Raw genomic sequence first — 17864 nt, 5'->3', positions numbered from 1 at the left:
TCCAAGTGCATTTAACTTTTTAGAATGATTAAAGCTGCACTAGTGCAGATTACTATTTATTTATTTATTTATTTATTTATTAACATTTCTTTATACATGGATAAAAACATCAGGAAGATACTACTAAATTACAGTTATAATAAAAATTAATACAAATAAACTATTAATCAATACTAATTAATAAAAATTGAAGAAATAAATCCATTAAACTAATCCTGTTTTCAAGGAATGCCGTGTCTAACTTTAGGCTGTTCCAGAGAGTTGCACCACTGTAACTAAAGCTATTTTTCATATAGTTAGTTCGTGGATGAGGTACAACCAGTTTGTTTTCGGAATCCCTTAGAGAATAGTGCATTCCATTACGTTTTAGAAATTTAGACGATAGGGACTCAGGAACCAAGCCATTTAAAGGTTTACACGAATCTTTCCAACCCAGTTGTCGTATTAGATCTTTGGCATCAGTATCATAACTGGCGGAAGTTAACACGCGAGCGGCGCGGTTCTAAAGCTTGAAGAGGTTCTGAAGCTTCTTTATGTGGCTTAATTTGGCAAACAATGCCTGTGGGAATATCAAGGCGGCACCAATTTTCCTCACCCCCATTCCTGAATAGCCCAGCACGTGACAACATCTCCTGCACACCCCATATTATACTAGGATTATAGATTTTCTTTTATACGTGATCCGCTTCTAAATCCTTACAAACAACTAATTTCTTGTTTCAAGTCAGCCAAGTAACCTCTCATACTGTCTGACATAAGAATTTTTTCTTTCCCCTCATGGATACGTCATCAGGAGAGCAGAGTCCATCCAGCCAACCGAAGAGAGGGGAGACCTGTGCGAAAAACCAGGGTGCCAAGGGCATCAAGGTTAAAGGTACTTATTATCTAAAATAGAAGCTCCACAAGTGCAGATTATAATATTTAACAATTATCCTGTGGAATTGGACAGAATATTGCCTGATACTTTGTCGACAGGGTTGTATGGCCAGTTGGTAAAATCAGATATGTATATTTAACAATAATTATTATGCCATGAGCGCACGTTGGATATGAGATGGTAGATAGCCAACGAGGCACATAGTGCTGAGTTGGCTATTGCTGTCTTATGTCCAACAAGCATGTGAAGAATAATTGTTTTATTTAAAACCCAAGGAATTGCATTGTTTAAGTTCCCTGGCTGTTTTCCCCTGACGCCTACACCTGCTATGTTGGTAGTCCATGGTATATGAACTGATATACCATGGCCTGCAAGGATTTGCAATAATTATACCGTAACACTGCAAATCTACTCACCCCCTGAGAAATCAAACCTTAGCAGAACCTTTCTCTCACGTACAGCTCTTAACAACAGCTAACGACAACATTTTTTTTCCTGCAACTCAAAGTGTATTGATTTCAGTCGTTGCCTTCACAATAAGAACAATTATATATATTCCGTATACAATTTAACAGCGTGCATCTTTAGTTTTCGTGGATCTAGAACTGCGAATGAACGAAATAACACTGTCCGAGTACTTACAATGTACAAAGGAATGCATTCAAAAAGCGTGCAAATAAGTACTGATCAAAGATTTTACTGTAATGAGAGTTCAGCGGGCACAGCTCACAGTCACAATTATCAACCACCCGTGCATCGTGAATTAATTTTTATTATTCGACAAATTATCATGATGCCTACATAAGATGATTATCAGGAAGCTATTGTTATCTATTGTTAACTGTCAGGAAGTTGTTTAAATCATTTCTGTTTGACGACAACAAAAACACTTCTAATTTATGATGATACATTGAGAGCGACGGTAAAATATCTAATGATATGTTATTGCCCACAGGTCCAGCCTCTGGACAGTTCCATTTTAATCATTGTCAAGCTCAGTTACGCAGACGTTACAGCACTATGAGTCAGGTGAAAATCACTCCATGGAACCCAAATGACACAGTTCATATTAATGAAGTGTACACAAATCTATCATGGCTAAGAGATGATAAGACACCCCACGGAACAACACTTGAGAAACTCGAAGACTACAGCATGGTATTCAAGGGCCACAAGCAATTTAAAAAACCCAAAAGAATCCTGGTTTATGGGAGACCGAGAATCGGCAAAACCACATTTTCGCAAAAGCTCTCTGTCGACTGGTCAAACGGCGAGAAACAAATCCTAAAAAAATTCGACCTTTTACTAACGATTAAATTGCGAGATGTGTGTAACATCAACGATTTTGGCGATGTTTTAAAGGCTGCTAGCCTGCTAGCTGATGATGATGTCATTTCGGCAGACAGCCTACATAAATATGTCTGTGAAAACCAGGAAAGAGTGTTAATAGTCCTCGATGGTTACGATGAGTACAGTGCAGGAGAGTCATCAGATGTTAACAAAATATGGAAAGGGAGTCTTCTTAGAGACTGCTGTGTTGTTATGACAACTCGACCAACAGAAGATGATGAGGTGAAAATGTCAAGTGACGTTCAGTGTAGGATCAGAGGTTTTGACAGTAAAGAGCAAGTTAAAGAGTTTGCCAGCAAGTTTGTCAATGAACGAGAAGTAACAAATCTCGAGAATTACTTGAGCAATGAAAATATCTGGGACATTGCAGAGATTCCACTACTTTTGCTGATGTTGTGCTTGATATGGAGAGAGAAACATCTCAAAAGATTGCCAAAATCAAGATTGGAGCTTTACGAAAGATTCGTCGAGACTATACTCTATCACATGGTGGTAAAAGAGTCGGGAAAGAGTGCAGAAAGAGACATACTAGATTTGTACAGAGATGAGCTAACTAGGATCGGAAAGCTAGCTCTAGAAGCTCTTTTGCGAGACAATGTTTATATTTCTCGTAAACACCTTGACACACAAAGCAACAATCTAAGTGAACCAATGATCAAGGCGGGCTTTTTTCAGATTTCTAAACTTTACAGTGCTGTTCCTGAGGAGAGTATCTTTTTCTTACACAAATCAATTCAGGAGTTCTTGGCTGCTTGGTTCGTCATGCACGGAGGAGAGACGGAAAGTGTGTCAAGCATTGACTCACTTGACAAAATTTCTAAGCTGGACGAAATTTTGAAATTCATGTGTCAGTGGTCGGTATGTGGTGCTAGGTCAGTTTTTCGTCTCCTACGGCTCATTGGAGAGAAAGAGCGGCTCACAGCGTATGACTTCACGATGACGCCTCCTTCTATTGACGACTTGCCAGAAGAACAAAGCGAGTTTATTTCTATCAGTTTAGATTGTTTGCTTTGGTGTCCAGTCTCAGACAGAGAAGCTGTGCTGCCTTTGTTTCTTGAATGTAATAATTATGTTCTAATACTAAATGAGGAATGGATACCTATTGCTGCCAAAGAACACTTGCTTGAATCCACCACCACTTTTAGTTTACCGACCTATGTATTCTTTACCTGCAAATGCGACACATTCAGAGGCGATATAATAAAAAGTGATGACATTTTCTCTATAATGCGTGATTTGAACACTGCCATTGTGTTATGTTCGGGGAAAATCAGGACTGTAGAAAGATACATGTACGCCGATCTATTGACAGAAGAAGATTTTTTCCTAAAGAAAGAAGGACAGCAAATGCTCTTCTATCTCACTAGTATTTTTGAACCGCCTACAAAACTGCTAACTGAACTCATATCAGCACCGTTATCCCCTTTTCAGAAGCCTGTTGATGTCCTGTCAAATAATCAAGACAATAGCAGAGCTTTGGATTTGACTGAGAACGTGCCGGAGCAGACGCGGCATCATTGTCTGTCATTTGTCAGAGATATTGAAATTCACGGCCCAACAAATGAGTATCTCATGGTTATGAATAACGTGTTGCCTTTTGTAACAAGTCCTCGAAAGTTATTTATCAAGGGTTCAATCAACGTCACCAACGGCGCTGAGTTGATAGAGAGTATGGTTTCCTTTATCTCCTTCACTGACAAACTCCACAGCTTAACACTTGAAAGGATCAATTTGACAGCAAAGTGTGCTACTGAAATTGCTAGGTCACTACAACAGGCTCCTAACTTACATAAGCTCAACTTGTCATTTAACTCGTTGTACAGTGCCGTGAGTGATTTGGCTGTGAACCTTCATCACGTGCCACAGTTGACTGAATTAAATTTGCGTGAAGTCCATATGAGATATAAGGAGTGTGAGTTACTTGCCACTTTGCTAAAAGATGTAAAGAAGTTACAAGTATTGGATTTATCATACAACCCACTGGGTCACGGGATCATTGAACTGGCTGAACACCTGCACTGTGTTAGTCATTTGACGGAGCTAAGGTTGGATGATACACAGATGGGTGAAGAGGAAGTATCAGCACTGGCCCGTGCACTGAAGTATGTACCAGAGCTGGAGCATCTTTACCTAGGGTCCAATCCACTTGGCCGAGGAGTCATTGATCTGATCAAGCATCTCAGCAGTATTCCTAAGCTGATGTACATGTACCTGGAGCTGTTTGGTGTTAAGATGACAAAGAAAGAAGCCGAGGAGTTGTGTACAGCAGTACGTGGAACCAACATTGAATTGTCCACTGATTACCATGTAAGTGTTCAGTTTTTGTTGACATTTTTATTTACTCTTTGTGTCTTATACCTACTGCCACTGTTCCCAATAAGCTGCTTAAAAAACAATTTCTGCGAGTAGTCTGATTGAAAGGAAATATACTGAGTTAGGAACATTCATTATTGTTTGCAAGTTTGTCTTACTTCGCAAATCAAATATTTGTGAATAATTACAAAAGTCTTTATAGGAAAGAAAAAGTCACATTGAATTAAATTAAACTTTTAAGCAATTTAGTCAACCGGAATTTTTTAATAATTTACTATAACATCCGCCGCACATGATACAGTGTTAATACAAAAGAAAATCGAGGACAAAATTTCGCTAGGACTAAAGATCGGTGATTTGATGAAAAAAAGTTTGTTTAAAGCTACATTTTAATGCATTAGAAAAAACGCTGTGATCTATGTTCCTTCATAAGCTAACTCGGGAAAGTTTTTCCTATATTAAGAAATCAGAAAGAAAAAAAGAGAGAAAGAGAGTGAGTTTTTTTAAAGTCATTTTCATATAGCGAAGGGTGTAGATATCGGGATATGCCTCGTTCGCAACTATTGAATTCAGAGGAGACCAAATTTAGTTGTTTCCTTTCATTACAAGCAAAAATTTTCAGTTTATTTTCAGTTTTGTTTTTTGGAAATAGCGACCATCAACCATCAACATAGTCTGGTTTGTGAGCTACATTAGTTTTATTTCGGCAGGCTTGGATCATGCTATAAAGCTGCAAGTTGTATCTTTTTTATACCACAAGAGTCATGTTTTGCACATGATCATGAATGTAGGTTTCTCCAAAATCATATTGTAGGGAAGCACATATTTTTTGTAGCACCTTGTTCTGCACTAAATGGAGAAATAGATTGAAAATGCTTGCCTTTTTTACATCAGTTCTTTACTGTTGTTAACGTATCAAACAGGAAAAAACTTTTGAGATGCTCAGTGCTTTTTATTCATTGTGTGCTGGAGTTTTGATCTCTTCTGAAGGTTAATACAAGAAAACCAACAAAATGCCATGAACCCAGGGAAATCCGTCTTGGCCGCCATGACTGCGGCGATCCAGGCTTTCTCCCAGCCTAAATTGTTGCCTTTCAACGTTGTCATATAGGTGTACGGAGCCACTATATATTATTTTGTTTTTCTTTGGGGGAAGGGGAGGGGGGGGGGGGTTAAATTTAACGCACATTGGCGATTTTCACCGAACTCACTAAAATCGCTAAAATTAGTGCCGCTAACAAAAATAACCTTAGGTAACTAGAAAAACAACAATTTTTTTGTTTCAGCTAAAGTATGCAGAAAAACTAATAAACCAAAAAAAAATTGAAGAAACATTTCATTTCAATTCTGACATGACTGGTTTTCATGTTATTGCTGACGATCGTTAAAATTGCTTGATTTTGCCTTTCTTGCTCAATACTTTCTTAACTTCCCGTGCATACTCCCAAGTTTGTCGGAGTACTTTCTCTCTCTCATGAAAGCGAATACTTATTGGCCATGCACTATCCAGTAACATCTAGTTTCTCGAATTGTCTCAGAATCGACCTCGCCTAGCAACCATGGACATCAGCCCGCGCAGTTCGCTTTCCACTTAATAACCAGTGTTATTCAGCACGCTTTTCCCAAGCCTTACCTCCTCTGATCAGCAGTGTTAAAGACATATTCAAAGGCGAACATAAAGAAATTTTTTCTTTATAAAGAATCGGTCATGGCTGCCATCAATTACCTTGTTGAAAAGCAGAGAAGCCTGCCTTGTTTGTTTGTGTCAAATATCTGCTACGCTGAAAGAAATGTTGGAAAAAATGGTGTTTGTTAGTTCTACATTGCGAAAAAGAATTGATCATGAAATGCTGCTGGCAAGGGCCAGTTGAGCTAAAAACTGAGAAAAGTCTTAGCGATCTCTGCAAAATAATCCAATTCTATGCAGCACAATCTTCCAGAAGTATACTAGCTTAGAATGAAAAAAAACATTCAAAACAGTACTTGAAATTTAGGTGATAATAGTCATAACAGTATACACAAAATAGGTTGATCACTTTTCTTATTTGGATCGAGCCACACTATTGTGCTTATAGATAACAGGTGGACATTAAATGCTTTTGAGATCCTTAACAGGAATGATTAGCTGGAAAATATATCTGGGTGTATGCTGTTTTCAGTTACTAAAAATGATAATCCTTTCTTCACACAGTAAACTGTCAGATTTTGTATGGGTTTAATTTTACTTTCCATTTTCGTCTCTCTGATAGGCGAGGGATGAAATGTGGGGTGGCTATCGACTGCGCACAGAGGCTGAATTAAAACACAAGCCAAATACTTTATTTGCTGATGCGTGAAAGATCAAATCCCAAGCAGAGTCAGATTCTTTATCACAAAAACCCGAGGAGATGTGACCCTGGATGTATCATGACGTGTTGAAAGGGTAATCAAGCATCCTGATTACTATTGAACTCCAAAAATATTTACAATATATTTACTGTACAGGTAGAAATTAGTTTATTGCCCAGATTCATTAAGAAACTCCATTTATGCGTTCTTCAAGGCAATCAAGTGACCACTTTCTTGTTGAACTGTAATTTATTTTTTCGTCTCTAAATTCAAACTCGATCAACACAGCACAGATGTATGACTCGTGCTACAAAAGCAACGTGATGGTGATACTCAATGACAATTTACCGGAGTTTTTTTCGCACTTTCATGGCTTTGAGGTTCGCCATCTTTCGATGCCCAGGGCAGGTAATAGGGACGGGAGAAATGTTTTCACTCTCTCCCATCCTGATTACGTGCTTCCCCTCCCTCCCCCCAGTCTCTGAGCATGAAGGCCTGAAACAGCTGAAAGGAAACGAAACCAACACTTCCTATCCGGCGAAAAACTATGTTGCTTACGCTAAGCAAATGTTAGGCCAAAGCAAAAATAGTTTTTTCTAAAACTCTTTGTAATGCTGCTGTGGTAGAAAAATATTTGTTCACTGCGTCTTTCAATAACATCTGAACTCTGCCTTATCATCGGCTGAGGTTTTTTTCTGTCGTCAATCATCTAAGCGGACCTCTCAGGGAACAGAAGTTTACTTCAACAAGTTCAAAAGGTCACTAATTTGGCTTGTGTTTGGTGGATATTTGCTTGTTTCTCTGTTTCAAGGTTCGTTGATTGTTGTCATTGTAATTACGATTGGCAGTAGCGTAAAATGCAAATCCCAAGGTAGAGTATTATTGAAAGGTTCAGTGGAACGGATTGCAGGGAACATCATGCCGTTATATAGCGGTTGTTATTTGAGTGTCACAAAACTAAAATCAAAGCAATCACATGACTAATGACAAGAAAACAACACAGTGAACCAATGAACAACACTCTCACCAAGTGTAGTAAAGCAAAACCAAAGTAATTTCAAGTTACCGTCGGCACAAATAAAAACCACTCTGTTGTTAAAGCGGTTTTGTAATGACTGTCCTAAAACCAAATTTAAAGAAATTTCATCTGACCAATCACAACGCACCTAAATACCGTAATAAACCAATCAGAAGTCACAGTAAAACCTTGCAGCCTGTAAAAAGCGCGGGAAAACTCACCAACACAATTCACTGACGATTTTGGTTTTGCATCTGATTGGCTGAGAGTATAACATGTTTGTTCTTATTGGTCAGTCCAGGTTACTCAATTATTTTGAACCAATCACAGAGCTCAGGAGCGAACACGTGATTACTTTGGACAGTGAATGAATAACCGCTCTAAGTTGTCAGATGTTTTTTGTTTATCAAGCAACACTTGAGTTAAAATTACCAATACTGACTGAATAGTAAAGTTAGTAGATGTGAAAGATTTTTGTCATTGAAGTGACAAAACTAGAACTTCACAAGTATCATTTAAATATTTAGGATTGATGCTTGTGTTTGAACCCTAAATATGTGTGATGTGCCGTGTTTTAAAAATCCATTGTAACTCGTTAATGCTCAGCACTGATGAACTTGTATCTTCTCCTTACATTTTTGTAACAAGTTCAGTCAGGCAAGTTATCAGAATAAACAAACTGATCATCTCAGGAAAGACGTGTTGACTAAAAACCGAATTTTCTCAAGGAGGATTGTAGCAAATGTAAGAAAATAGTACGGAGAATTAACTATCTCATCATGCACTAAAATGGTTCAAGTTTTGCTAACAGTCTGCAGGCGTCTTGCACCGCACAGCAGGGGCTGGTATGGTTTAGTTTAAATTAACGGATTTGTAGCATTTTTCTGAATTATGATTCTTTAGGGTCAGTAGAGATTATTTTCAGCCAATTATTGTTTAAAATTGTTGACCACACAGTCCACTAAAACAATATGTAGTACAACAAAAATTCAGTTCTGTGAGTCGTGAGAAGAATTTAAATCTGTTGGTTGTGCACAAGCGTTGAAGTTACATTTAACTGCAGAATTATTCAGCTAAGGGTTGTGTACTGAGAACATGACCGCAGGTAGTTTGTTGTGGTGAATACGTAGAATATATATCAAAAGTAGGGTTGAAAATGCACAAGACTTTTTTATTAGTGTATGTATTGTATCTTGTATAAATGAGCCAAGTTATTGTTGCTCCTACCAGAGATTAATAAAGGCGAATAAGTGTACAGTGACAACTTGTGTTTCAGTTATTGTCATCTATATAAACACTAAACACCTGGGTCGAGTTGTTTTAAAGATGGATAACGATATCCACCGGATAAATCACTATCCAGTGGATAGCGTGGCATGTTTTGTTATTAACCCTTATCCACTTAACAGCGATTTATCCAGTGGATAGTGTTATCCACCCTTTAAAAAACTGGGCTCTGGATGTTGCAATGACTTTGTAGTGGCAAATCACTACTAATCTTTTAACACAAATGTTTCATGGGATCATGGGGGGTATGGGGACTGGGTAAAGGAGCTGACTACTTCCGTTAGTAAAACAATCCCCCTCCCCTCATTGTTTATCAGAATGTTTCCCCCCCCCCCCCCCCAAAAAAAAAAAAAAAAAAAAAAAATCTCGCTTGTATTTGGAAATGATTATTTTGAAAATCAAGACATGCCGCACTACAGTTTGGCCTCTTCAGCACATCTAAGCACAGGCAGCGTGGCCGACTGGTTTAGGGCACTGGTGTTGTAATCTGGAAGTCCCGGGTTCAATCCCTCCACCCTGTCACTGGCTGGATTCGTTCTCGGTCGTCCCGAGTTCAGATCCTCGTTCACACTTTGCATGTAGCCAACTGGTCTGCCTCCTGCTAGCTGGGATGTTTAACTATGTTATGTTCATTAAAAATCTTTGTTTCCTTTTGTTAAAGTGGCATGCCTGAAACTGTAAAAAAATGAAGCAAAGTGGATGACCACTATAAACAACATTTTCATTTTTTTACATTCTTCGAAGCATTGAAGCTTTTAGTCTGCTTGAATCACACACACTTATGCATACCAGTTTGATTTTTATTTTCTTTTGTTTCAGATTGTGATATGAATATGATACGATAAAAAATGAAACTCAATCTAGTGTTAAAAATTAAACCAAATAACAGTTTTGGCTTATAGGACCATAGTGACAAAAACCTCGGAATATGAGAAGAAAACGGGCGATTAGGAAAGTAAACACGAATTATCACCCTTGCAACTGTTAAGGGACTAGACTGGTTAAGGGTTAGCGTGATTGAAATTTTCCAAAGGATTTGATCACGCTGGTGTCGCGTGACAGTAAAGAACTGTTTTGAGGTCTTACTGCACATTCTTTTCCTCAACCCGCGTGTGTTCTCTTCTCACTTCTTCTCAGGAGCTCAGGCCATAAACAGTCTCCCTCCACGGCCTTCTGTTCTGTACATCTAGGTACTTGATCTTTGCGTCGAGAGAACGTCTCTAGGTGTTTCGGGTCGACCCCACTTACGCTTTCCTTGCGGATTCCAGGTAAAAGCTTATCTGGTAATGTAAATGCTAAAAGAGGACTTTTGCAAGGGGTGCCGGAGCACACATATTGCGGAAAGAGCCAGTGTGAGGGTCAAGTGTCTTGTTCAAGAACAGCTAAGTACACCATGGTCATATTACGGGTAAGTCACTTAACTGTTGAAGCGTTGACTGGGAACGTGCGTTGTAGGAAGACAATCCAACAACTAGTAATATATAGATTTAGGCACGCCTAAAAGCGGAGCTCCCCATTTATTTACTTTCACTGGAGCTTACAATGTTTTCATTCTAGTGAATAAGCGGCCAAAGTACTAATGTTTATGGCGGTTTATAGGTGCAAGACAAATTTAAATTGCTCACGGTTAAACTGAATGTCAACAGTACGACAAAAATAATAATCTTAAAGCGGGGCAAAATCATTACTCATGGCACGAAAAATTACTTTAGAGTACAGTAAATTATCTGCTTTCTAGCAATAGAAAATAGTTTCGCGATCTTGTTATAGTTTCGCAGCAGTTTAGTAGACTCCACAATATCTATTACATTGATATAGGATATATTCAACGTACATCATAGAGTCTGTCGGAATGGCTCAATCGGTAAGGTGCCAGTCTGCGGATCGGGAGGTCGCGAGTTCAAATCCCAGAGGGTCAAGTGTTTTTTTTTTTTTTTATACCCCGTTGCAATAAAATGGTTTGTTTATTATATCAACCCGATTTAGCTTTCGAATGCTCCTTCATCTACGATGCTGGCTTTACAGATAGACACGAAAGTCATCGATCGATTATGGCTCTCAATGTCCACTTTTTTTGGCGGTCGATTACTTTCTACACGTAATTTTCAGCCACATTTTGTTTCATTGCTTCTTGTTTTTCTTTTCAAACCTCTTTAAATTTTACAGGCCGCCTTTATACGGCCTTCTTGCTTCACTATTTCTACCATCAAACTATGGCGGCCATGTTGCGCGACTCCGTACGTACGACGTACGCGCCCGCGAACCATGCCGCTATCCATGTTGACCATGAAAACTCATTTCGATAGTGTTCCTTCTTTCATGCGTATGGGGCTCTGCTCTGCGGCCCTTCGGGCCGCTGTAGAGCTCCGCTATTAACGTGTTTTCAAAGCATTTAATAAATTCCTTTAAGTTTACATTCACATGTCAGAAATACAACAGTATTGAGTATCTTTAGAAGCAAAAGCGAGTCAGGGCGATGATCACCCAGGTAATCATAAACATGCAATATTCTTATTGAAATCGTTACAAATCACTTGATATATCACAAGAGAATTCTACTGTATATCAGTAATGGAGTTGTTATAATAGAGGCAAACCGAATCAATTTTTTCGTTAATGGACGGTTCAATTGTGCTTACATAACGCTACACTTTGGTATGGCAGCAGCAACTCCCGCCAAAGCTGGTATCACTTGCAGCGCTTTATCAAAGAATCCTGGCTTTTTAACCTCATGCTGTCTATTCTGGTTCTGCTGCAGCTGTTGTTTCAAACTCTCCACCATTTGCTGCATTCCTTCGTTTGATTTCTGCATTTGCACAAGTCGTTCGTTTAATGCCTGATTTTCTTGCATAAAGGCTCGTCTGTCCTCTTCAGCCTGCTTCATGCTTGCCTTCATCATGTTATCCATTTGATCTCGTTGAGCCTTTGCTTCCGCTTGCATCTGTTCACGGAGTCTCTTTGTTTCCTCTGCCTGTTTTGCTTGTAGCATTTCCATCTGTTTTGAGAGACAATAATAACTTAGGGAAATGTTTGTTGTAGTGAGTCGCAATGAAACTAACATCTTATGAGGCTTCGACGTCGTCACCAAAACTGTCGAGAAAAGTCGTGGATGGGGTTCTTTAACTTCATAACCTTGGTATTGGTATTTGTCATTAAATGGTAAGGAGAATCTATGATTGCATCACTAGGAGAGATAAGTGAGGATTACGTCACTACTGTACTAAAATGATATTGATATTGGTATTGACTATATCATTATGTTGCTACTGTATAATGTCTTACTTCCATATGTCGCTCGCGATTTTCTTGTTGTAGGCGAGCGTATTCCTCCTGAAAAACAGAAATCAATTAATATTTAATTATTATATCGTTATTATGGATACTTTATTACTGTCTGCGCCAACGCCGAATTTTGGCGTAAAAACAGGGTCGCTCAATACCTCTCGGAACGAGTAAATAAATTGGTTCTTAAAACAATAGGTAACAGGTGACAACAATGCCCCTAGCCCTGAATAACAAAAGAGATAGTGTTTACAGCAGGCAAATGAAAATAGAGGTTCCAGAGAGATAGTGTCTTACTGTAAAAACAACGTGTCGGAGTTGGATTTTCATGTACGCTGTACGCCGCACATTGTGGCGGGAAAACAACACTGCATGCAACGCAGGGAGTGTCGCTGATCGAATATACAATGGCTTTACTGTCAGTATCCTCTACTGCATGTAGTAAAGTTTAATATTCTTACCTCAAGTTCGATCCTTTCTTGCTCTTGATGGGCTTTGGCTGCAATTTCACGACTCAGACTTTCGTCGAAATCCTTCCACTGCCGCAGAACACCCAGGTATGGATTCCTAGGTTAACCGGGAAAAAAGGAAGCTGAGCTGTCATCTAACTGACACCTCGTGGAGATTTTTTAACTTGATGGGTTTATGTGTACAAGGAAAATTGAGTTATTTTGCTTTCTAAAAATCACCAAAAAGTCGGCGATATATCTATAACTTCTAAATTAATCAGTCTCAGGCGGTAGTTGAGAAGGTCATAGTTAAGAAGGTCACATAAGAAATATTAATAATTTTACCGGCTTCCATCCTCCCACCCTATTTCTCTTTAAACAATGTTGCCTGACAGCAGATTTTGTTTCTTACGAGATTGTCTTAAGCATTTTGCAAATGGTTGTGGGATCTGCCTTCGTAAAACAATTTTCAGGAAAATTTTCTTAACTATTCAATGACCTTGTAAATTTAACGGACATAAAGGACCCCAGCCAGCCATGCCTTTGTTTTTGTTTTCATACGAGAGTTTTGGCATTATATTTTACACGGAGCATGTTTAATTATAAACGAAAGGAATCACTGTGAAACTGTAATAAAACAGACTTCAAGGTAATTAAACAGACTTCCAGTGACTTACAGCAATGCAATAGAATTTCGTTTCACCAAACAATTTTCATAATTTCGAAGGCATCGAAAATGGCGGAGGCTGACAAGAATCCTTTAATATCTGTGTTTTCGTTTTCATTTTTTTTAACTTCTAAACCTTTATTTACCGGATGAAATTCAAAGAACACAGCAGCACAAACATCTTTAGCGCCGGTGGCACGAGCTTTGTAGTCCTGTTCAATTCTGTTGTATCCTGCTACAATGTCTTCGAACTTTACTTTGGCACCTTCCCCTCCGTGTAGCCGAGCAAGAACTGGGTCCAAGTGTTCGTTCTTGAGCTGTTTCAGGAGATGAGTGCACGACTCTCGTGTTAACCTTTCATTTTCACTCAGCCATGAAACCAACTTTTTGTCACAAGAGCTTCCTGAAACAAGCGAAACATAAAATTGCAGAAACGTTATTAGAAAGTCTCATTAAAAACAAATTGCCACCTTACGCACACATTGCCGCTATAGATTTGTGTAGTGAATCAGAGCAGATTCGATTGATCACTTGATTCCTTTTTGTGAAAACATGGGCGAAAGGCAAACGTATAAAACATCAGCTCAATCTACATCGATCAGTTGTTAATTTACTGCAACTTGTAATAAACCAAGGAACTAAACTTGTCTTGTCGACTGGCGAGGATAGCGTAGTGATCTAATTAGCACCGTTTCAGTTCTATTTTTTCTTGATATTAAAAAAAAAAACAAAAAAAAAAAACAAATTGTGCATGAGACTTTGAAGGGGTTTCTGAAATGTCATTAAATTAAGGTTTGATGTTTTTTATACCGATCTTCCTCACTCCCAGTCTACGAGAAGCTTTGGGATTTCATCGACCGCCATAGAACACTGGAACCGAAGGCGACTTACGCTATTGAAGAAGTACGACGAACGGAAAATTACGCTTTTATTTGGGACTCCGCTGTACTGAAATATGAGGTGCAGCGTGAGCCCTGCAACACGCTGACTCTTATTGAAAGGTATGCGCAAAGTTAATTTTTCTTCTTTTTTAATGTTTGTTCTCAAGCATGGGTTGTAGCTATGGACGGTTCTCTGAGAACTGAGCAAAACATTTTGTTGCGTGTCTTTCTCAAAGCTGTTGGTGGCTGCTTTACCGCAGTTAGACCCCCTTTAAAACTCTATATTTTAATGTGTTCTTCCCAGTTTAACAAATAGCATCATTTTTCTTCCATACAAATCGCTTACATGACAAATCTAATCCAATCCTATCAGTATGCATGAAGTTTGTCATGTTTAAACCTGGTAATATGGCCTTTCTCCTACCAGTCTTTGGTAGCTCAGTTGTAAAGCTTCCGTCCGGTAAGAGCAAGGTCATAGATTCGACTTATGCTCGGAGAACTCAGAACTTTTTCAATGCAACACTGTTCGATACAGCTTGTGTCAGGCCGGGGAGCAGGGATGCCGCAGTGGTGAGAGCCCTCGATCGCCTCCCACCAATGTGCCCCGAGTTCCAATCCTAGACCCGGCGTCATATGTGGGTTGAGTTTGTTGTTGGTTCTCGACCTTGCTCCGAGGCTTTTTCTCCGAGTTCTCCAGTTTTCCTCCCTCTAAAAAACCCTTACACTTTCAAATTCCAAATCGATGGGGAATACACAGTACCACAAGCTTCTAGCTCTAAACCCAACCGTGTCTAAATAAAGGTAATTTATTATTTTTAATAATGGGTGATGTTTTTCTCATACAGACCATTTGGCAGCATTAACTACGGATTCGCTCTCCCTCGCCACTCACCTTACACTCACAACTTTAGCGTGGCCATGTTGGAGCTGCAGCAGGAAGGCTTCTTGGAGCGCATGACAGAGAAATGGTTTAGAAGCCGCAGCGTGTGCGGCGCCGAGACACAGGCGGCCCAGGAGGCGGCGGAAGAAGGAGGCGACCAGCTGCACTTCAGTGACATGGCTGGAGTGTTCATTACTCTAGCCGTTGGCGTGGCTGGTGGCATGGTTGTCCTGTTCTTGGAATTGATTTATGCATCTTATAAGGATACAAGGTCAAGAGATGCAGAGGTTGGTAGTATTTTTTTCTGATCATGTTGTTACGCTTTATTTTATTTAGTTTTTTTTTAGTTTTCCGCTGTCAAAGGTTCCGCCCTAAAGTAAAATTGTTGGATTTGTTATTGATTATTTGCTTATCTATGTTCTAACATTGGAAACGTCTGGATGATCAACTTCAAAACTTGCTGGCTGTCAAGGAGAGATTATATAGGGAGGGATTGCCTTAAAATTCTAATTTTAAATCGTCATTGTAATAAAAATTAAAAAAAATATTCCCCGCATTTCTCTCAAATTTAATTATTTCCCATTCTTTTTTCGTACATACATACATACATACATACATACATACATACATACATACATACATACATACATACATACATACATACATACATACATACATACATACATACATACATACATACATACATACATACATACATACATATGTATGTATGTATGTATTTCGAAAAAATTGCCTGAAGAGTGTGGTCATCTTTTGACCATACGAAACAGAGCTGTTGCAATAAATCGATGGAATACTATTGAAGCCTGGAACCTTTTTAAATAATTTTACATACATACATACATACATACATACATACATACATACATACATACATACATACATACATACATACATACATACATACATACATACATACATACATACATACATACATACATACATACATACATACATACATACATACATACATACATACATACATACATACATACATACATACATACATACATACATACATACATACATACATACATACATACATACATACATACATACATACATACATACATACATACATACATACATACATACATACATACATACATACATACATACATAGCTTTTTGTTAAGGCCTTAGTGCCTTCTTCGGGGTTTAAAAATAGCCCAATTGAGTTCGTTATTAGCCGTCAGATGCAAATAAACTATTTGCGTGTGCTGAGATGTGGCGAGCGTGGGTAGGTCGATTGGCCCTATAGAAAGCCAAAATCACGGTTAATTCCGAACGGAAAGGGTGTGCGAAAGTTTAAGATACATGGCATCTCTCCTTGGCGTCGTGTTTTAATATTTATCCAATTTTATTCTTCCCTTAGCCTGTACTCCTATCGTAGAAACTCACCTATGATCTCTTCTTAAGGCGATAGCAAGTTTCATTGTTAAAAAGCTTAACATCATGAAAGGAGAAGGAAAAGTAGTCGCTGTAGTGAAAAGACGGTCAAACATCTCTTAAGACTAAACTAGAGCTCGTTTGTCGTTTCAGGCACCAAGAACTGTATGCGCGGCTCTGTGGCAAAGATTACATCGAACCAAGAAAGGATTTCACGATCTCTACAAAGGCGAGTTACCTTACAACGCTGAGAACCACACAGGCGACGAACTGTCGGTGAGTGAGCCTTATGATCAGCAGCTACCGCCTCTTCTTAGCCACCAAGGTGGTGCCGCGATATGATCAGATGGACAGACGGATAGGGTACCGATACATGTGACTATACGTACTCATAAAGAGTATTAGAGATAAGATAATATCACTTGGTTGATAAGGTGTTGTTGTTACAGCTAGCTATGATGCACTGCTAAAATACAGCATTGCTTACTTGAATTTTGAGATTATAGAATTATCAGGGCCCATTTTAACAAGTGAATGTATTTCCTATGCATTTTTTTATGAAAGGGAAAGCAATAAAAATTGGTTGCTAAGGTGTTGTTGTTACAGCTAGCTATGATGCACCGCTACAATACAGCATTGCTTACTTGAATTTTGGGATTATAGAATTATCAGGGCGCAGTTTAATGGATGAATGTGTTTCCTAGGCACTTTTGATGAAGGGGAAAGCAATAATAATTGGCTGCTAACGTGTTGTTGTTACAGCTAGCTATGATGCACCGCTACAATACAGCATTGCTTACTTGAATTTTTGGATTATAGAATTATCAGGGCGCAGTTTAATGGATGAATGTGTTTCCTAGGCACTTTTTATGACGGTGAAAACAATAGTAATCAAATAGGCTAAATGTATTTAGAAATAAACACTTGATAAGTAAATGGCCTTCAAAAGGGCACGCCCTTGACCAGCTCTGATAACCTGTATATTGCTAGTGAGAAGTATTCGATTTGGAAAAAGATGAAACACGGAATGTAGGATTGCTGATTCTCATTTTAAGGAGGTCTCATTTAGGAGAAGTGTTTGTTTTAAAAGGATGTCCATTTTAGAGATTTTGGGTTTTATTTA

At 38.7% G+C, this 17864-nt stretch overlaps 4 protein-coding genes across 4 annotated transcripts in view; 3 read left to right on the top strand and 1 right to left on the bottom strand.

Moving 5' to 3' along the window:
* Positions 1-17864, top strand: part of LOC144650580 (NLR family CARD domain-containing protein 4-like) — a 220886-nt gene that overhangs the window by 165654 nt on the left and 37368 nt on the right. The window lies entirely within an intron of this gene.
* On the top strand, positions 778-6876 carry LOC144647989 (NACHT, LRR and PYD domains-containing protein 3-like). The gene is made up of 3 exons (XM_078507646.1): positions 778-874; positions 1833-4534; positions 6790-6876. The coding sequence occupies exons 1-3, from the start codon at positions 778-780 to the stop codon at positions 6874-6876; spliced, it is 2886 nt and encodes a 961-aa protein (XP_078363772.1).
* Positions 11696-13333, bottom strand: LOC144647988 (uncharacterized). Its single transcript, XM_078507645.1, has 4 exons — positions 13317-13333; positions 12917-13022; positions 12456-12503; positions 11696-12168 (listed from the first exon to the last, which is right to left on the bottom strand). Exons 1-4 carry the CDS (start codon positions 13331-13333, stop codon positions 11809-11811), a joined length of 531 nt encoding a protein of 176 aa, XP_078363771.1. The 3' UTR covers positions 11696-11808.
* Positions 14382-17732, top strand: LOC144647986 (glutamate [NMDA] receptor subunit 1-like; the record flags this gene model as incomplete). The annotated part of the gene is made up of 3 exons (XM_078507644.1): positions 14382-14572; positions 15298-15619; positions 16895-17732. Coding segments are annotated over 3 exons (702 nt in total), but the record flags the coding sequence as incomplete, so codon positions are not given.

This window comes from Oculina patagonica, chromosome 4 (assembly GCF_052425735.1).
Source record: "Oculina patagonica isolate OP01 chromosome 4, crgOcupat, whole genome shotgun sequence".
NCBI classification, from domain to species: Eukaryota; Metazoa; Cnidaria; class Anthozoa; order Scleractinia; family Oculinidae; genus Oculina; species Oculina patagonica.
Note: the sequence above shows the minus strand (reverse complement) of the source record. Positions and strands in the feature narration are given on the sequence as shown.